Source organism: Heptranchias perlo, chromosome 37 (assembly GCF_035084215.1).
Source record: "Heptranchias perlo isolate sHepPer1 chromosome 37, sHepPer1.hap1, whole genome shotgun sequence".
Classification (NCBI taxonomy): domain Eukaryota; kingdom Metazoa; phylum Chordata; class Chondrichthyes; order Hexanchiformes; family Hexanchidae; genus Heptranchias; species Heptranchias perlo.
The window spans coordinates 9,653,389-9,674,407 of record NC_090361.1 but is presented as its reverse complement, the minus strand read 5'-3'; the positions used below and the strand labels follow the sequence as shown (position 1 = coordinate 9,674,407).

At 46.0% G+C, this 21,019-nt stretch overlaps 1 protein-coding gene and 1 long non-coding RNA gene across 2 annotated transcripts in view; one reads left to right on the top strand and one right to left on the bottom strand.

The window, feature by feature from the left end:
- LOC137304486 (uncharacterized) overlaps positions 1 to 1,310 on the bottom strand; it is a 37,049-nt gene extending 35,739 nt beyond the window's left edge. Inside the window, exon 1 of the long non-coding RNA XR_010958584.1 lies at positions 1,171 to 1,310. This is a non-coding gene — a long non-coding RNA (uncharacterized lncRNA). The remainder of the gene's footprint in view (positions 1 to 1,170) is intronic.
- ldlra (low density lipoprotein receptor a) lies at positions 259 to 20,400 on the top strand. The gene is made up of 18 exons (XM_067973103.1): positions 259 to 371; positions 7,243 to 7,365; positions 7,889 to 8,011; positions 8,150 to 8,527; positions 8,963 to 9,085; positions 9,758 to 9,880; positions 10,426 to 10,545; positions 10,656 to 10,781; positions 11,329 to 11,500; positions 11,879 to 12,106; positions 12,611 to 12,729; positions 13,058 to 13,197; positions 14,132 to 14,273; positions 14,649 to 14,801; positions 16,152 to 16,313; positions 16,428 to 16,505; positions 17,035 to 17,195; positions 18,022 to 20,400. The coding sequence occupies exons 1-18, from the start codon at positions 308 to 310 to the stop codon at positions 18,055 to 18,057; spliced, it is 2,571 nt and encodes an 856-aa protein (XP_067829204.1). The 5' UTR covers positions 259 to 307; the 3' UTR covers positions 18,058 to 20,400.
- The last annotated feature ends 619 nt before the right edge of the window (positions 20,401 to 21,019 follow it).

Below are 21,019 nucleotides of genomic sequence, written 5' to 3'. Positions count from 1 at the left end.
CGGCCCACCTGATCTATGCCCACATGAGTCTCCTCCCACCCCTCTTCATCTAACCCTATCAGTGGATCCTTTTCCACTCCCTTTCTCAATTGCTCTGAGTGCCTCACAGGGAGGGGACAAGTTGGAAAATTTATCTGACAAAAACAACTAAACTATCCGCAGTAGAAGGCGGGGCCGGCCCCTTTAAAAAGGGGCGGGTTTTGGGAATCACACCACCGGCAGCTCGCGCCCCGCTCTGAAATACCCGGATGGGCGGGAGGCAGCTTCACAATCAGTGAGCGAGAGGAGCTCGAGCACACGGAGCGACATGGGGAGAGTGATCGATCTACTGCTGCTCGCCGCCTGCTTCCTGCAGCCCGTCGCCGCCAATGGTGAGTGAATCCGGGGGAGAGTGTGTCCTGTGTGTGGGGGGGGTATCGGCCATAATCCCCCCCCCCCCCCCCCCGTGGGATGTCTTTTCCCTCAGCGGGATCTGCCCCAGCCCCTACCCCGCGGGGTGTCCCCTTCTTTCCCCTCCCAGCCCGTGTCTCTCTTCTGCGGGGTGCTTTCCCCTTGTCCTCCGGCCCCTTCCCCACCATCACGGGGAACCTTTCCCCCGCGAGGTATCTCCCCGTCCCCTATTTTTCTCCATCCTCTTCTCTTTCTCCCCCCCCCCCCCGTGTTTCCCTGTCCCCCCGGCGGGGTGTCTCTTCCCCCCCCCCCCCCCCGGTATCTGTACCACCGGGCGGAGTGTGTCTCCCTGTCTCCTCCGGTACCTGTATTCCCCATCTCCCGGGCGGGGGGTGTCTCCCTGGCTTCCCCGGTACCTGTCCGCCGGGTGGGGTGTCTCTCCCGGTACCTGTGTTCTCTTTCCCCCCCCCCGGTGGGGGGGTCGGTACCTGTCTCCCCTGGGCGGGGGGTGTCTCTCCCTGTCTCCCCGGTACCTGGCTTCCCGGGCGGGGGCTGGCTCCCTGGCTCCGTCCCCCGGTGGGGGGTCGGTACCTGTCTCCCCTGGGCGGGGGGTGTCTCTCCCTGGCTTCCCGGGCGGGGGCTGGCTCCCTGGCTCCGTCCCCCGGTGGGGGGTCGGTACCTGTCTCCCCTGGGCGGGGGGGGGGGAATGTTTCCCTGTATCCCCCGGGCGGGGGCTGGCTCCCTGATATCCGTCCCCCGGTGGGGGGGGGGGGTCGGTACCTCTCTCTCCCGGGCGGTGGGGGTCTCTCTCCCGGTACCTGTCTCCCCCGGGCGGTGGTGGGGGGTCTCCCCCGGGCGGGGGTCTCTCTCTCTCTCCGCCCCCCCCCCCGGTTTAATTCTCTCCGCGCTCTCAGGAATTCCTGATCAATGGAGCTCGCGCGGTTATCTGTGGTGACTGCCGATTGGTCCCTAGCCGAACAGGAGATTCTGTGGCTCCGCCCACCAGCCAATCGGAGCGCCGCTGTCGGCCGCACGCGCTCCGGGGTTTGTGACCCCGCCCCCCCCCCCCGTGGTTGCGCGTGGAGCACTCTGGGAGTTGTAGGCATCTACCAGCTGCTTTGATACTTCAGCTCTCAGCAGTGAATGCTGCTAAATATAACCCAGGTCTACAACCCCAGGCATAACTTTACAGCCCGCTATTCCTAAAATAGAAATATATTTAGGTGTCACGCTATGGCTCGGTTGGCAGCACTCTTGCCTCTGAGTCAGAAGGTTGTGCATTCAAGTCCCATTCTAGAGACTTGAGCACATAATCTAGGTTGACACTCCCAATGCAGTACTGAGGGAGTGCTGCACTTTTTTTTTGAGGTGCCGTCTTTTGGATGAGACGTTAAATCTGGGCCCTGTCTGCCCCCCTCAGGTGAATATAAAAGATCACTTTTTTAAAAAGGAGAACAGAGTTCTCCCTGGTGTCCTGGCCAATATTTATCTTCGATCAACATCACTAAAACAGAGTAACTGGTCATTTATCTCGTTGTTAGTGGGATCTTGCAGTGAGAAAATTGGCTGCCATGATTGCCCAAATTACAACTGTGGCTACACTTCAAAGTACTTTGTTGGCTGTAAAGCATTTTTGAGATGTCCTGTGGTTATGAATACAAATTCATTCTTTCATTAGCTCCCTCCATTTAGTAAAGGCAATGCCCAATGTTTAATTGAATGATGCAGACAGGAAAGGTCCCACTGCCGAGCTCTGGCTGTGCTGAGTTAACTGCTTGTGGTGTGCTGCAACTATTGTCAGTACTGCTGTTTTGGCGAGGGGAGAAAGCAGCAACGGCTAAGTGTTGTCGCATTGGGAAGTTTTGTTTGGTGTGGGCTTCAGTTGAGACATTAGTGCTAGCTGAGATGCCTCTTGATGAATAGCCTATTGCCCATCACTGCCTCAATCCACAAATTAAGAATGGTCACTTGGGCAAGGCACTGGAGGGCTTGGGGTTCAATTTCCTTGCTTTGCTGGGGAGGGGGTGTAAATGCCTTTAAATCTGATATTTGACACTTGTTTGCTCCGGGTTTAAGCAGACCCAGCTTGTTATGTACATGTTACGCTGTGAGTCATTACGATACCTTGACTGGGTGGAAAATGGAGGGACACTTTTTTTTAATCTCAGTACTGCTCAGTGATTCATCTACAAAATTTTTTGTTTTTACAAATTAACTTGTTAATCTAAAACTGAGCAAGGAGTGGATTGGAGGTGAGCAGTACGTTTAATCAGAATGGTACTGCGTGGTATGAGTTCACCTTTCCCTAGGATTTGCATTTGCTGTCGGCATCTTTGTAAACCTGTAAATCTCTAGGTTGTATTTGCTCTCTTCTGGGAGTGGTGAATTCCCTTAACTATGGTTACAATCAAAGAAGGACTTGAATCAATCAAGCCACTCCCTTTTTAAAAAAACATATGTTAACAGCTTGTGCAAAGTAGCTTCTGATTGGCTAATTCTCATGGTATGATTAGGCTGTCTCCTGGTGTTGAAGTTCCTGTTGACAAAAGTCCTAGTTACACTCTCCCACCTTTTTGAGTGTTGGTGAGATGGCAGTGGGAAAAATTAAGCTTGCTGATATGCCCAGCCCAAACAAACTGAGTAACGAGTTCCCTAAACTAGGACTGCAATAATCCTTCCAAGTAGACTTTTAAATCCTATGCTGCAGTGTTAAGGGGTGTCGTAAGTGCTGTGCCTTTTCAGTTGAATTCAGCTCTGCATTATCTGTAACATATTGGATCAAATGTTTTGGGCATGTAAACATAACTGAGGAGGATTGACGATTCTGGGCAAAGTATCAGGCACTTCAGAAGTAGAAATGAGCAGTTGTTACAGCCACTAACTGGCCACAGCACCCCTCTGTATTAAAGGGCCTCTTGTAGTGGAGGTGATTACAGGGTGGAGCCTACCATGATGGTCTTCAGAAAACCATTGGCTGTTGCAGGGGAGGTGAGTGCCCCAAGTTTGATGGTCTTCTGCTATCCTATGGAAATAGGCAGTCATACAGGAGTACTAGTGCTGGATGCTGTGGAATTTACTTTGGAATGAGATTCCATGTTGTGATGCCGGGTACTCGAGTGTGCACAAAATTGCAGTGTTTAAATGTGAGGTCTATTGAATATCTCATCAGATGATCATGCAGTTAATGATGTCTGATCTAACTGCTATTGTCTTCAGTTGGTTAGGGGGAATTGCAACCTGGTCCCTTTTTTTGCCCCTCTTTGGCACCAACCCAAGTAAAGCTGGGTCTTGTACCACTGCTAAATGTCTGTGGGGCCCGAGCAATCGCTTAACAGCTTCAGACTAAGTCTGTTTGAATAACAAATCTGTTTTAAAACCCATTTCTCGGGTATGGAGAATTTGAGGTGTTATTGGGAGCTGGTAACTGGGGTAGTATCATGTTTGGCTGCATCAGTGTCATTTGCATTCACTGCCATGTCAGTCCCCATGTTTCAGACACATTCAGTTTGTAGTCAGTTCTTATTCATGTGATCCATGTATAATGCAGCTAAAACTGGCACAACTGCAGCAGGCTGCCAGCAATGAGTGCCAGGCAGCTTGGACAGCTCTGAATTCAGTGTCTCATGCCACATAAACACACAGGAGGTGAAGCCCCACCTGTAGTTGGGTGAGGTGGTGCCATGCCTTCAAACACTGTTTGACTTTAAGGATGAGGTTCCTTTGGTGTGTCCATCACTCACCTACTTTTCCATCTTTGGTGAAAAGCCATGCAATTTGTCTTCTGGAAACTTCTAATGGTGCAGCATAACTAGAGCTCCAAATGTCTTGTTACTGCTCACATTTTTTAAAAAACCTCTTGTTCACACAGTATGAAGGCTCACCCTAGCTGAGATTTGGCCCAACCAGTCAATGTTTATCCTCCACAGGAGAGGTAGTTTCACTGCCTGCCCTGTTCCCATCTCCCTTTCCTTCAACCATCTCGCTAACCTAACAAATGTTTCTATTCTACACATCTCATTCTGGAAATAATCTGTTTCTATCTACTGTCTTTTAACATCTTATCAAATCACCCCATAATCTCCTCTGTTCTAACAAAAACATCAGGATTGTCTTAAATTCCTAGCCTTGGGCTGTTCCGACAACAACTACTTGCATTTATATAGCACCTTTTTTAACGTTCCAAGGTGCTTCATGAGCGCTATCAAACATAATTTGACTCCAAGCCATGTAAGGAGGTATTAGGACAGGTGACCAACATTTTGGTCAAAGAGGTAGTTTTAAGGAGCGTCTTAAAGGAGAAGAGTTTTAGGGAGTGAATTCTAGAACTTAGGGCCTAGGCAGCTGAAGGCACAACCGCCAGTGGTGGAGCGATTTTAAAATCGGGGGTGCACAAGGCAAGAATTTGAGGAGCACAGAGATCTCGGCGGGTTGTAGAGCTGGAGGAGGTTAGAGGTAGGGAGGGGCGAGGCCATGGAAGGATTTGAAAACAAGGATGAGAATTTTAAACTCTCTGTTCACGGAGCAGGAGCCAATGTAGGTCAGCGATGATTGATTAATGGGGTGAGCTGTGTAGGCTAGGAAGGTCCCAGCTTCAATCTCTGCTCTAGGCTGCATCAGCCATTACCTGGGTAATGTTAGCAGTGCTATAATTGGCATCAATTCCTCTGCGTTGGAGGAGACAATCTGTCTAAGTCCTTTGTTTCTTGACCGTCCGTAAAGGATGTGTAAGTGAGAGAACTGGATCAAGGTCAGCTGTGACTCCGTCTGTAGTTGAACAGCCTGTTTTACTATCTTGTGCTCATGTTAAGAATGACCACTAGTGAGATTTCAGAGGATGCCCAGTGCCAGTGGCACTCTACCCGCTGAGAGTCAGTACCAGCATTGTGGTGTTTTTCTGTGTGGTGATTCAATAGAAAATCTGAGTGGCATTGGTCTAGAACACATGTGGGCAGCAGTGTTTGGGGTTAGGGCTGCTGTCTTTACACGTAAACTATTATCAACTAGTTATAAAATGGGATATTGCATATTATGTTAAACAACCTGGTACTTCCCCGCACCATATTAAAAATCTGCATCTGACTCAAAAGCATGAAGGGGGAGCTGATGGTTGGGCAGATGGGAGTCCTGTTTACTTGGATTCTGATTCCAGGGGTGGGTTGAGAAATGTTTTGTGGTGTAACTGGTGCTTCAACAACCCCCCCCCCCCCCCCCCCAAAATTGCCACCAGTGTGCTAGATGGTGTAGTGCTAGTAAGATGAAAAGGGGTCATCCTTTGACCCCAGTTACATGTCTTACCTGAGTGCTACATATGGACTCCTGATTGATCTTCCCCCTCCAAACCTTGTGTTAAGCTGCATGTTTTAAGATTGACCAATCTGCTGGAGATTAAACAAATTGTTGGTCTTGGCTTGAATTGGTATCACTCATCCCTCTGAATAATAAGGTTGTGGATTCATGCCCTGCTCCAGATATAGGATCAGGAGCTTTCCATATTAACACTAGCTTGATTGTGATTTGAAACCAATAAATGTGTAGTAAGAGTAGACATGAGATTGGGAGCTGGAGATTTAATAGTGACTGGCTGTGTGATTTAGCCATTAACTGGTGCAGCACTGACCTTGAATGCATCCCTTTCCCCTCTGCTTTATGTGGGCATCTATCATGCCCTCCGACCACCCTCCCCAAGCTTGGTATGTGGCTCCTAAGGACAGGAGTTTTTAACCTAATGATACTGTGGCTCTACCCTATTGCTTGTGCCCTGCCATAGGGCTTGCTGTAGGAATGCGATTGCATTATTACAATGACACTGGTCCTTTGCAATCCATTGCACGTCCTGTTAATTTCCGTACTCACTTCCTGGTGTGATTGTGGGTGGAGCCATAATGTGGTTCATTACTTTTTTGAAATGTGCAGTGATCAGTAAGCCAATTGTGTCTTAAACCAGTCAGCCCACTTTCAGCAGCCAATGAGTGATGTGGGTCACAGCTGGCTGAACTTTCTGGGTGAGTCACAGTGTGAGTAAAGTTTCTACCATTAAAACTGTGTGTGGGGGGGGGGGGAACACCCCGCCTGGAATTTCCGCTTGAGCTGAAGTAATTTCCTTCTCAAGGGGGAAGGCAAGTCTGGGAGTACTTGAATCAAAGTGCTGTTTTCTATTACATTCCCCCCACAGATATGTTACAAAAACATTTAAGCTAATCTTATTAATTTTTTCCTCTGGATGTGAAGTTTTGGGCTTTTCGGCCTGGAAAGGTGGTGTCTTGGGTGAGTTTATAGATGATTAAGGAAATGGAAAAGATATATCTGGAGAGTATTACTTTAAACTGAGGGCCAGGGGACATGGGTTCAAACTAGTAGAAGGATCTTCACAAAGGCAATGATGGACAGATAGCAGAGGCAAAAAGCTTGACATCATTTAAGAAACAGATACTGAAATGGGGAGACTGTAGGGTCTTTCTGAATGGACTCCATCTTTTGAATAGGTCTGGCACTCTTAACGTTTGAGGGGAGTGTCCTGAGGTAGTTTCATTGCAAACTGAGGGGGAGGGAGAGAAAAGGCCTAACCACATAACTGGCCCAAGACCTGCCCCAGCCAGGAAATCACATCATAGGCTGCAAAACACTTATTAGAGGGTGTGATGGCTTTTCTAAGCACACAGGATCTCCTCCATGGTGAACCAGACACAGCTGGCTGGCTGTCAGTCTATGTGAATGGATTGGGATTCAAACTGTAATCATCCAAGGGTCTTTAGTGTTGGATTAACCTTGTTTTCATTATCACTTTCTTTTTTCCTCCCCCCACTCCCCAAGCCTAACCAACCTGTTACAGTAAAAGTGACTTTTTATTTTCAGCGTCTGGACTTTGTGATCGGGACCACTTCAGGTGTGGTGATGGGAAATGCATTCGAGTCCACTGGCTGTGTGATGGGCAGTCGGAGTGTGAAGATGGTTCAGACGAGTCACTAGAAACATGCAGTGAGTGGAACTTCATTTTATTTCTTAAGTAGTGGGAGTTGCTCACTGACTTTTTAATCGCAGGAGTGGGTTTGATTTCCCCTCTGCTGAATTAAGCTGATCTTTGAGGTCAGTGTGCTGCAGTTGGTGTTCCTGGGACAAGGTTCCCACACCTGGATGTGTCGAAGGACCCCTGCTGGAAAGTGGATGTTTGGGGAAAGACAGGATCAGGTGCTGTGACTCCTGCCATCACTTGCTGTTCGTGTTATTTGAGTAAGAGCCAGAACCAGTTAGTGCCTACTGAACTGTACCACAGCTAGGGTTGGTGCCGAGGAGGAAACTAAGTGGTGTGGGGAGAGTGTTTACAGTAGTCTGGTGTGAGGGGAGGAGTGGAATGGTTACACGGTGAAAGTAGGATTTTGATATCCAAATGTTGCAAATCCTACAACCTGTGTGCTCTGTAACTGAGAGTATGCAGAGGTGACTAACCTGTAAGGGTAAAGAGCTTTCTGAGCACTAGGACTGAGACTTTTTTTTCTCCCAGGGAATAAGACCTGCACCTCCCTAGAGTTCAGCTGTGGTGGGCGCGTTAACAAGTGTATTCCAGCATCTTGGCGCTGTGACTCCCAAAACGACTGCGAGAGTGGTTCAGATGAAGTGGACTGCCGTAAGTAATCCCTATCCTCTGATTCTCCTCCTGATCATTCAGTTTGATGTCACAGCAAACTGGGAACAGGAGCCGTTTCTAACCACTTGCTGGAATACAAACTAGTCTGTTTTAACAATTGCTCTCTTGTCCCAACAGCTGCTCATATCTGCAAAGACGATGAGTTCCAGTGCCATGACGGAAACTGCATTTCTCTGAAGTTTGTCTGTGACGAGGACAAGGACTGTGCTGATGGCAGTGACGAGGTGGGATGTCCAGTACCGACCTGTGGGCCTCAGATGTTCCAGTGCAGTAATAATATTTGCATCCCAAAACTCTGGGCCTGTGACAATGACCCGGACTGCCCTGATGAGTCAGATGAGTGGCCGCAGAATTGTGGTGCAGTGTCTGCAACTGACCTGCCCAATCCTTGCTCTGCCCTAGAGTTCCACTGTGGGAGTGGCGAGTGCATCCACATGAAATGGCGCTGTGACAGCAACACAGACTGCAGGGATAAATCTGACGAGGAAGGCTGTGGTAAGTGTGTATCACGGTGTCCATTTTGAGCACGGCCAAGTTTCACCCCACCACCACCAAAGGTGCAGCTTTTGCTTTAAGATTACAAATGGACAGATCAAATGGACCCAGATACAGGGTTCCCTGTCCCAGGGCTGCATATTGTGAATCTATGCTCATGGTCTGAAGGTACTGCCTTGAGTGCCTTCTGCTGCTCAGATTGGGACCCCAGCAGTGTAGAGATTGAAGTACAGCTGAGTTTTCTGCTGGATTTGAGGGGAGGTGGGATGGAGAGGAAGTCAGCACAATGGGTCAAATGATCTTGTTCTGTGCAGTATAATTCTATGATTGATGACCCATGCACTGCCAGACTCCAATACTAGTGGGAGTTTTTATTTTCAGATGTGCATGATAAAGGCACTTGGGACTAACTTTTTTAAAATCCTTTTTTTAAAGCTGTGACTACTTGCCGACCAGATGAATTTCAGTGCAATGATGGGACCTGTATTCATGGAAGCCTACAGTGTAATAAGGAATTTGACTGCCATGACCTGAGTGATGAAGTTGGCTGTGTTAATGGTGGGTAGCTTTCTTTCAAAATGGGTGGGAATTGCTTATTGCCATGTGCTTGGTTGAAGTATTAGCATGGGGACTATTTTGAAATGTGGCATACTTGTCGATCTGGTTGAGGTTTAAATAAGAGCTGAGCGATTACCTTTCCCCACCTCATGTTACTGTAGGACAGTAGCCTGTACCTAGTACAGCCAGCCTGCTGATGAAACAAATACTTAGTGGATTCCCTCTCAGGCTTGGGGTTGGTGGGTCTGGTCCACATTGCTCTCCATTCCACATTAGCTACACTGAGTATGGCGCTACTCCATATAATGAACATCCTTAGCTCATCCTCATTTAGCCTTTGTACTCGTGCAATTTCAGCAGGGGTGATTGGTAAGCCAGCAGGCATGGGGATCCTGGCTTTTCCACCCTCTCTTCCTTTAGCCTGGGGTGTTAAGACCACATGTGTCTCTACCACTGCTCCTGTTAATATCAACTAACAAGGTACAGACTGGAGAAGGAAGCCACGATCTTTAAAGTTGCTGAATCAATAAGAGGTGTTGTCCTATCCATTCTGCACCCAAGAATGTCATTTGCCCCTCAAAGCTTATTTTATTGAGTTGCAAACTGTGTGGCTGTAACCTGCTGATGAATGTGAGCAGCTTGGTCGTTAACTTGTTGCCCATCTCTGAACAGTGACCAAGTGTGAGGGTCCCCACAAGTTCAAGTGCAGGAGTGGCGAGTGTATCCTGCTGGACAAAGTTTGTGACAAACACCGTGACTGCAGAGACTGGTCGGATGAGCCCCTGAAGGAGTGTGGTATGTCCAAAATTTTAACATTGGTTATGATTTAAGATCCTTATTGGGCAACCTTTAGAAGAATTAAGAAATTTGAGTTTTGGTTCCTGTAAATTATCTAGTGATTTGGATAGTAGGAGAGATTCAAGTTGCAGTTAAACCAAGTACTTGCCAGAGAGGGCTTTAATTTACTGAGGGTTTTGGATTGGAGCAATAACATCAATCTACTGGGCCTTTGCTATATTGAAGAATCTCTAGGTAATTAACAAAGTGGTGGTATCTGCTAGTGAGCAGAGTGGGAGAAGTTTTGGGCAGGTTTTGTGGCTTTGATGATGGGGGAAGAATAGTGAAGTGAAGAGAATTTTATAATGCCTGAATGTGATGGTTGAAAACTGTCACTGATTGGAGAGGAGGAAGTGCAGTAGGCTGGACTCCTGAGCAGAAGGCCAGAGGGAGGGTAGGATGAGGAATCCATTTCTGTATTGGGACATGACTGATCAGGTGAGGATCAATGGGTTAAGTTAAAGCTAATGATTTGGTTTCACTGAACACTCTGATCTCTCTAGATGAGAATGAATGCCTGAATGAAAATGGCGGCTGCTCGCACGTCTGTAAAGATCTAAAGATTGGCTACGAGTGTCTCTGTCGACCTGGCTTCAGACTAGTTGATAATACCAAATGTGAAGGTATGAATAACTTTCCTAATCTTATCCAGCATCTGTTCTGTCACTAGGCTCTGCTGTACTGGAGCTGATGAAAGTGGACGGAATGTTCTAATGTCACTTGTGACTTTCAGATATCGATGAGTGCGAGAACCCAGACACATGCAGCCAGAACTGCATCAACTTGGAAGGTGGATACAAGTGCGAGTGTAATGAAGGCTATCACATGGACCCAATGACCAGGCAGTGCAAAGCTGTTGGTAAGAACCACTTTGAGATTCTGTATAGCTTTGTGTTTGAGTTTTAACAGCTGTTGCAATCTGTATTCTTAATGGTTGGACCCTTGCTTGTCTGGATGCCATTAAGTGCAATCTGACCCATTCCCTAATGCTTTGCTGCTCAGATTGCATCCACTGTGTACCACTGTTGGTTATTGGCATCAATTCCTGGTTAAGAGATAGCACAGGCCACCTGCTCCCTCTCTCCTGATAACTGGTTTTGTAACCAGCCACAAGGATGTCAATAATTTTTTTTGTTCCCACCCAATAACCAAGGTCAGGCACTTAGAGTTAATCTGTGTTTTCCCATTACTGTGGTTAGTATAGGGTTAGAAAGTCAACTTGCTGGTTCGTTAGAGGTCAGCACTGTCGCAAGCCTGTACATGTTTAACCTTTTTAAATAAATCCGCACTGTCATTGGTGTATAACCTGGAGTTGAATATTTTTAAAAAATTATATGGGCTTCCTCCTTGATGTGTTAAAGGGTTGGGAACTGGTTGAAACTTACTCATTTGTTTTCGTGTCTCAGGTACAGTTGCATACTTGTTCTTCACAAACCGGCACGAGGTCAGAAAGTTGACCCTTGATCGGAGCGAGTACACACAGCTGATCCCCAGGCAGAAGAACGTGGTGGCACTGGACATGGAGGTGGCTGCAAACAAGATCTATTGGGCTGACCAGTCTCAGAGAAAAATCTACAGGTGAGAAACTGGCAGTAGCTTGGGTGGGGGGGGGGGGGTTAGGGGATGGCAATGACCAGTAATTCCAATGGAACGTGATCCTGACTGAATCCATGAGTCTCTGCCCTCTCGTTCCACCGCAAGTCTTTCTGGCCCATTGGGCACAAAGCATTCAAGAGCCTGAACTATATTCCCCTGAAAGGGCCTTGCACAAATGGTGGAAATCCTTCACTCTGCAGGCTTATTAAAGGGCTTCTGGAGTGAATCCATTTCCTGTGGAATAAAATCAAAGCACCAACTCAAAGATTCAAATAAATTAAATCCCTGGCCTCCGGTAACCTGGACCTTGTTTAATAAACATCCTTTTTTCTTGGGTTTTGATCGTTTTCTCTTTCGCAGTGCCCACATGGACAAAGCAGAGAACTCTTCGCATCATTCTACAGTGATTGAGACTGAAATTAAGGCACCAGATGGCCTGGCTGTAGACTGGATTCACCAGAACATCTACTGGACAGACTATTTCACCAGCACCATCTCAGTAGCTAACACAGCTGGAACAAAGAGGAAGACCCTGTTTAACGAAGAGCTTTCAAGGCCCAGGGGCATTGTGGTGGATCCAGTTCATGGGTATGTCATTTCAGGAACAAAGCTTGATGGGGGTTGAGAATCGAGGTGTCTATAAATGTTGGGTGTCTTTGGTCTAAGTGGTAGGCTGGTGGCACCATATGTTGATGCAGTAACTTGCTGCGTGGGTTTTTCCCTTGCCTAGGGTTGCTATTAGTTAAGCCATTGGACTGATCTCGAATTGAAAGATAGAGGAACAGAGACCTGGAAATGGGTCACCTGGCTGTTTAAATTTGTAGCAGTGGGGGAAATCAGAGGAACCAGGAGAAGCTCAGCAAAAAAAAAAGCAGGGTTCTGATTGGGTTTAATGGGTAACAGTAGCCAGCACTGAGTTACAATAACTTCTTGTTCGCCCCTATCTTCAGACTGCAGATATATTTTGTAGGGGGTGGAGAAAAGGGGTTAGGTGACTTGATTTTTGTTGTGGTTGGATCGTCAGTGCTGTACCAAAAATGCATCTTCTTTCAGTCAGCAGGAGGTTTTAATTACTGATTCTTTTCTTGCCAGCTTTCTGTATTGGAGTGATTGGGGAACCCCTGCCAAGATTGAGAAGGGTGGTTTGAATGGAGTGGACCGTGTGCCTCTGGTCACTGCAGGGATTGAATGGCCAAATGGAATCACCCTAGGTAAGTGTGGCACCATGGGTTTTTATTTTAGAGCTTGATTAGTGACTTCATTTAAAGCAAAGGAATGTCAAGGGGTAGGTGGAAGCAGCCTCAATGTGCAGATCTTCCAAGTTGAGTTCAATTATTGAGTGGTGTCTCTAAAGTTGAGCTACATAGCTGGGTGACTTTCCTAATCATGACCGCTTCCAGTTCTGCACTGCAGGCTTGGGTGAGGTGCTTACTGGCTATGATAATTCTAAAAATGTGATTGTTACATGGGCATGTTCCCCATTGGTCTCTAGTTTGAACCGTGTTGGGGCTGTGTCTGACCGTGCTCTGCTTGTTTCAGACTTGGTGAATCAGCGACTGTATTGGGTGGACTCCAAGCTGCACACTTTGTCCAGTATCGGTGTTACAGGAGACAACAGGAAGACCTTGATCATCTCTGAGGACAAGCTGGCACATCCCTTCTCTGTGGCTCTGTTTGAGGTGAGTCGACTGGGATGGAGTTTAATGTGAGCTTCAGTTCTTGATCATAACACTGATCAGAATTGATAAAGATTTATGACGAGGGGAAAAATACCAAAGGGGGCAGAGCAACAGGGATAGGTTAGTGGTTGTTACTGGACTAGTCACCCAGAGACCTAGACTAATAGACCAGAGAATGCAAGGTCAAATCCTATCATTACAGTTTGAGAATTTGAATTCAGTTTTAAAAAGCTGGTATCAGTAAGAATGGACATGAAGCTGGCAAATTGTTGTACAAACTCAACTAGTTAACTAATGTTTTAGGGACAAACCTGCTGTCCTTACCCTGTCTGGCCTATGACTCCAGTCCCACATTGATTCTTAACTGCCTTCCAAAGTGGCCTAGCTAGACATTCGATTGTATCAAACGCTACCACCAATTCAAGACAGCTCACCACCTTTGGGCGACGAGGGATGAGCAATAAATACCAGCCTTGCCACCAATGCCACATCTTGAATCTTTTTTAAAGCACGGGTTTATGTAATGAGTGGGTGGTTCTGACATAGCATGATGGATGAGGTGGCTGCCTCCTGTACTGAAATATTTATTTTGTTTCATCCTGCTTTTAATTTTGATCTGCAACTGGTTGAGAAGTAGTTAAAACTAGCCCTCGTTGCATGGGGCTGATATGACAAGTCTCACTTGGTGTCACTTAGAAATGTATCTTCTCCGCCATGGGCCCTGGTGCATCTGGCTTGTAATGTGATTTATAGTGAAATTGGACATGGTTTAAAAATGTCATTGAAAATGGCTTTGGCTCCTGTTCAAGTGGGTTTGCAATCTGGCAGTGCGGTCATCTCTCCAATGACAACTCTGGATATGTTGATTTACATCTTCTTGGAGATGGTTGGCTGCATTTTGCTGATTTTTTTTTTCCTCCCCCTTTGTTTTTAGGATAAGATCTTCTGGACTGATACAGAAAATGAGGCTATCTTCAGTGCCAACAGGCTTACGGGTGAAGATATCCTAACGGTCATCGAGAACCTGGATGGTCCTCAGGACATTGTCCTCTACCACCATCTCCGACAGCCCAAAGGTCATTATCTACTTAAGGCCATCTCTTGTTTTTTAAACTGTGAGCAGCCAGTTGCTCGCATTTGTGCAAGTCCAATGAATGAAATGACAATTCTTGCAGCTTACCTCAAGCATATCTAACTCAAATGGTTTCAGTGCCAATACAGCTGCAAAATTCAACCCTTTAATAACTGGGCTTTCAATACCCACTTTGCTTTTCATCAACTTCCTTCAAATAACACTTAATAAAGAACCTAAAGCAAAAGATTGAGACAGTATGTCGTCTGCTCTCCTATGCACTCAGGTTATTGCTCTAGATGTCCAGTTTGTTTAGATGCATGTGCACCTGTGGTACTTTCTGTAAGCTCCATATGTGACCAGTTTTTTTTTCTTCCAGGTGTTAACTGGTGTGAGCAGAACGGGCAGGTAAATGGTGGTTGTGAGCACCTGTGCCTTCCAGCTCCTCAGATCAATGCTCATTCTCCAAAGTACACCTGTGTTTGTCCCGATGGAATGCAACTGGGGCCAGACATGAGGAGCTGCATTGCAGGTTTGTGGCTCTGATCTGTAATTGGGCTGTTTACTCCTTGTTTGAAACTGGGCTGTTTCACGTTAGTTTGGTCAAGGGGCCTGTACTAAACTTGCATTTATATAGTACCTTTTTAATTCGGAGGGAAAGAAGTCGTCAAAGTGCTTCAGTGGCCGAAGGGGAAAAAATGGACACCGCCATAGAACATTATATTAGGAGGGGTGACTAAAAGCTTGGTCAGGTGGGTTTTAAAGGGGGCCTTGGAGAGGGAGGTTGGAGCAGCAGAGGGGTTTAGGGAGGAAAGGGAGAGATTGGGTGGTAACTTGCCAGGACAGGAGGTTAAAGGGTGTTTTGAGGAGGGGGACTATCATTACCATTTTGAAAGGGGAGTGACTAGTTACTGAGAAGGAACCATTTACAGTGTCAGTACTGCTTGTATTCTGGAGTAGCTCAGTCTGCCTAGAGCATTCTTCTCCCTAAGGAGATGGTTGTGGGGTTTAGAGTCAATGAGCTTGTCTGGTACTGCTGGAATGAGTCCAGTTGATTAAAGTGTCAATAGCTGCAGTCTGCATTGCCCTCACTCCGCTGAAGAAACTACATAGAGGCAATGGGCCTTTGAGATAACAGTAAAGAAAGAACTTGTATTTATGTAGCGCCTTTCACAACCTCAAGATGGCTGTAAAGCACTGACAATTAAGTACTTTTGAAGTGTAGTCACTGTTGTAATGTAAGAAACTCAGCAGCCAATTTGTGCTCAGCAAAGTCCCACAAACAGCAATGACATAATGACAAGATAATCTGTTTGTGATGGTACAGGCAAGGAGGCCATCTGGCTTATTCTTCCAGGGATTTATGATAACCCCTCCCATTACTGCATCCACCCATTTTGAGTTTGTGCCCACACCACATGCTGATCACTGCACTGCTTCCTGACATCTGTCCTGAAGGGTGTTTTTTTACCAGTCTGTGTACTGGTATCCCCTTGTCCAGCAATGTTTTTTTAACTTTGCCGTGGTTCTTGGTTGACCCCTTCTAATTCAACTTGGTATTGTTACAGCCTATGAAGTATTTTTCAAAATGTAAAGTGCTTTTGGGACATCAGGTCATGAAAGGCACTATATAAATGCAAGTTCATTCCTTCTAACTCGGTCCCTCTTGATACCAGGGTTCAGCCTCTTGACCATGAGAAAGGAGAGAATTTTTTTTCACTAGAGCACTTGTGATGTCTGTTTATCCTGCAGTAAAGTGTTGGTATTTTCAGTGAACTGGGTCATTAAACGGAGGGGGAGGGAGTAATTTGATGCATTGCATCTGGTGATTGTAGAGATCAGACTGTTGTCACTGTACCTACTGACCAACATTTATCTTTAGCTGGTGCCAAGTCAAGCACAGCCAAAACCTTGACCGGTACTGAGACCACCACGACCAAGAAAATGATTGTCCCGACCTCCCAAGCCACCAACATTCCTTCAGACCATGCTGAGCCCACCACACTCTCCACCTTCCATGAAATGCTCACCATTTCACACCAAGGTACAACTCTTAAGCTACTTTTCCTGAATTAATTTTAAAAAAAAAACAAGGCTTGCTTTGAACTTCTAATAAATCTCGTGTTCAGGCCACTTATTGTTTTGTTTCCTCTTTCAGCGCGCAATGATGTCGCTGCTGAGGCTGCTACAGAAAGCCACAAAGGAACAAACGCATTGTGGATTGTTCTACCGCTGGGTAAGCTGTTTTCTTTCGGTCATATAAGATGAGGGCTATATGAGAGGATTGCCGCTCTGATAGCCTGTATGTAAATCCCAATGAAACTGCCACGTTTGAGGGCAGGGTCTTCTCCGAGCTCCAGTGTTTTGTTATCCAGCTCTTGACACAATGGGTACTGCCTACTTCACCTTAGCTGCAAGTGCCAGCCTGCCAAGATGGGCAAAAAGAATGTGTCCAGGAATTGATGTATAGAATGAAGGGTGAAAAAGGATGGTCAGTGCTCACCCTGTCCACTAGGCTGTGCAGCCTCATTCCCAACTGACTCCCTCCTGGGAGTGGGGGAGCAAAAACTAGAAGGAAAAGTTCTTCTCCCTGTGGCCCTGCTGCAAACAGGAATATGTATTATGAGTGCTCATCCCACGGTGTCCAGTCAGTACTACTGCCCTACCCTGCCTGGTCAGCAGAAGTTTGTTCAGTATTGGCCTGTGCAGTACACTGATAAACCTCCTGGGCAGGCAATGATTTAAACTGTTCTTCCTTTCTCCAGCAATCCTCTCCCTGCTCTGTACTGCTGCCTATTTCGTGTGGAAAAACTGGAGATTGAAGAACACAAACAGCATAAACTTTGATAACCCTGTCTACCAGAAGACCACCGAAGATGACGAGGTCCACATCAGTCGGAACCAGGTCGGCTACACATATCCTACGGTGAGTATCCGGAGCGGTGAGTCACCACTGTGTCTAATCTGTTTGCGTTAGCTTCAGAGACCCCAGTCCTTCAGCAGAGCTTGTTTTTATGCCACATAACCCCCCCCCCACTCTGCCCAACCCTGAGATAGCTAAAATAAGCAGGTGTCGGGGTAACCTGGCCACCTCCCATGGCAAAAGCTGCACATTTGTCAATCGGGTCCTATCTGAGCTGAGCCTGAAAATCCTTCAATGTGCACAATTAGAGGAGACAGTCACCAATCGGTTCTCCCATGCCTGGGAATCTTCAATGAAGAATTATTTATCTCCAGTGGCGGGGTGTGGCAATAATGGCAGCCTGGCTTCTGATCATCCTGTGCCACAGCAGGGTGGAGATCAAACAAGGAGGGTTGGATTTCCATCGTACTGCATGTTTCTTTGTGCATTGCACAAAGTGCAGTGTTATGATTGTCACATGGTTGATTTGGCCCATTTAATCTCATCCATCCTGCACATCAATTATATCATCCACTGCAGGCATTTGGAGCACCTTGGTCTAACATCTAATCTAAAGTGCAGCATCTGACACCAGAATGTTGGCCTAGATGGTGTGCTCAAGTCCTGGTATGGGTTTGAACCTGCAACCTTCTGACCCAGAGATGGGCGCACTGGCAACTGAACCCAGGTAGCACAGTGACCTGCCAACCAAATTTTAGTCACTTTTTATTCCATGTTAGAGGTAGCTTGGTACAGCCTCTGAGATTTGACTGTTTCCCTTTTTTTTAAATGCAATAACTTATTCCTTACCCAGTTTTCATGCAATAACTAAAACCCCCTTCTCTTGCAGAGAGCGGTTGTGAGCCTAGAAGACTATGGTGCCTGATGCAAAGTGCCTCACTGGAGCGATGCTGCTTTTGGATGTAGAATTTCAATTCTCCTGTTTCACCTGTGCTGAGCTCCCAAGTTTTTTTTTTTCCCACTCCGTCTATCCCAACCCTACAGCAGAGCCACTCTATATATACACAGGGTGCTGATTAGGGTGTTAGAATATTTTGCACTCTGTGCCATTACTGTGGACATTTTATTGTGAATGGGTTTTTCTAAAAACCCAAATGCCAGAAATGACTTGAACACTCTCTCTTGTAAAGTACAACAAACTTTCTTTGGGTAAAGTCTTTTTCATAAAGACTCCAGACTGAAGGTGACTGATCTCTGCAATGAAGTCAGAAGTGGACACTGATCTGAGATTTAAAGGTCCCTGAATGACTGACTGAAAAGGAGAAGGGTGATTGAAGATGAAGTATCCTACAGATTGTATATGTTGGTCTGAGACTCATGTTGCCTAAAGTTGTACATTTTGTAAATTGCATGTTGTGTATACAGAAAGGACTAGAGCGAGCTGGAATTCTGCTCACCCTGACCATTTCCTTCCCCTTGTGCCTCGGGCCGGCCAATGCATGGGACTGCACTTAAACCGTTTTAATTTTTTCGATTATCGTTGTTGAAATAAACTTGCCTTCTCAAACTGGCCAAATCATGCCTTTTTTGAGGTGATCTTTTTATATTAAAAGCCCAGTTTTTGGATCTGATGCGGGTTTTCAACTCCCTTGTACCCAGAATTGAATTTATTTTAATTTTTAAAAAAAATGCTACACAACTTTTTTAGTTTACTGCTAAGGTTATGTAGAACTCTGCATTGGTCAGAATACACTGGATGTTCCTGAAGGCAGTGTCTGCCAAACACTGCACCTGGTGCCCTCCCTCTTGATGCTACTAGTGGGACACTGCCTCGGAGTGTCCCTTCACTACTGAGCCTGACCCTTTTGCAAAGGGTTAGTGCCAGCCCATAAGCTTGGGGCCCAGCTCGCTCTGATTTTTGATTTGTAAAAAAAGTGTGTATAGTGTACAGATTTTGCAGAAGGAAATGTTTAATAATTGCAGTGTTGGTGTATGTTTAATGTATCTTATTTATTCTGTATCCAGGAGCCTTGAAGACACTAGTTACTTTAAAGCCCCAAACTCCATTCACACAGCTGACAGTGCATTTGGGGTACATTCAATACCAAAGTTCCAATTGAACTGTGGAATGCTGGGAAGTCCAAATGCCACATGCACTGGGTTGAGTTTAAATCTGTACATCTTGTCCTGTACGTAACCCAATTTATTCTGTCCTTTTTTTTTCTGTTTTTTAAAAATGTAAATGTTTACAATGGCTGCTTTCTGACAGCACATTTTGCTAAATGGTTTGTCTTTCTACTTGTTAAATTTACACTCAAAGAACATATATTTATTTATAAAAAGAAATAAATGTTTAAAAAATTAGTGTTGCTAAAGCGAATGCCACTGGACCCAAGAAGGTGACTCTATCTTTGAAGGCAGCATCTCTGCCTTACGGGGTAGATGAAGGCAGGGCCCCATCACTGGCTGTAGCCAGAGTCTGGAATCTGACTTGTGCACCTTCCTCACCTGGCATTTTGAAGGAGACTGGTGTAGGATTCTGTATAATGTCAATGCTGTAACTGGGTAATTGGCCATGTTGTGACCTCCCTTCATGCCCCATTCAGCATATGTGTGTATGTGAATGAAGTTCTTGTGGCATGCAGTAGTTCAAATGCCAAAATTTGGAAAGGGTGGGAGGTGGCTGAGAATTGTTGGCAAGTCCCAGACTTCCTGTACCTGTCTGTGTGCAGTGAAACTTTACTGACCAAGTCAGTAATGTGGGGCATATGGATAAATTGCCTCCCCTGCCCTAGGGCAGAAGCTGAAGTGGATGTCTGCTAACCTTCGAGGGGTTGAGTGGTCCAGTGACTCTTAACAGGATGTATTGGCGAGTCTTGTCTATGTTCTGTGCAAATGCCTTGCTACCTCTGCTGCCATATCACTGGTGTCACACTTGATGTGAACTTGTCATCTTGTTTTTCTGAGACTTTACTATCTATGGTTATTAAATATGATTTAATGGGTATTTATAAACCCTGAGCCAATATTGTGACTCAATCTTACTGCACTCCATTCAATTTCTTAGTGTGAAAGAATATGACTAGATGTCAATTTCCTAAACCCTGCGGTGAGTGTGTTTAAATTTCACCCCCTCCACCTCTTAAAATGGATTTGGAGCCATGTCTGTTGTGTCCCAGCCAGACTCATGGTGACTTTTTTTCTTGTATTTGTTTCTTTTGGTAACTTTCCAACAATCAAATGAATAAAGTGATTTTTGAACTCAAAACCTGCCGTAGGTATTCACTTTTGCAAAAGTTTAAAATACTTGCATCTACTTAACCTTGAGCAGATTTAAGAGTCCTGGGTGCAAGATTTTTGAATGTTAACCTATTATAAAGATCTCCTGTCCCATGTTGCAATGGAAACCCCACACCATATCTCACACCATATCTAACACCATGACTTTACTTCCATTTCTACAACATCACTTTGCACAGCAGTGGGGTGAGAACTCATTCACACTTACCTCTACACTTGTTGTTTAATGTCCTTCCTTGGCAGCCTATTTTCAGTGCATAACCCAATGGTAAAGGGATTCATTGTTCACCCAGAGGTTGCTATCCTAGGCATTTTGTGCACAAGGTCAAGTTCAAAGGTGCTAGCCTTGGGTCTGGTAATACACTCACCCTTGCGTTGGAAGGTTGTGGGTTCAAGCCCCCACTCCAGAGACTTGAGCAAATAATCCAGGCTGACACTTCATTGCCGTACTGTTGGAGGTGCTGTCTTTTGCATAAGATTATTAAACCAAGGCCCAGTCTCCCCTTTTGGGTGGATGTAAAAGGTCCCATGGCACTATTCAAAGAAAAGCAGTGGTGGTCTCCCAATGTCCTGGGTAAGATTTATCC

Coding starts and splice junctions, on each gene's coding strand:
- ldlra (XM_067973103.1), top strand. CDS start 308: ATGGGGAGAGTGATCGATCTACTGCTGCTCGCCGCCTGCTTCCTGCAG. Junction 9,086..9,757: donor TGAAGTTGGCTGTGTTAATG/GTGGGTAGCTTT, acceptor ATCTCTGAACAG/TGACCAAGTGTGAGGGTCCC. Junction 12,107..12,610: donor GTGGTGGATCCAGTTCATGG/GTATGTCATTTC, acceptor TTTTCTTGCCAG/CTTTCTGTATTGGAGTGATT.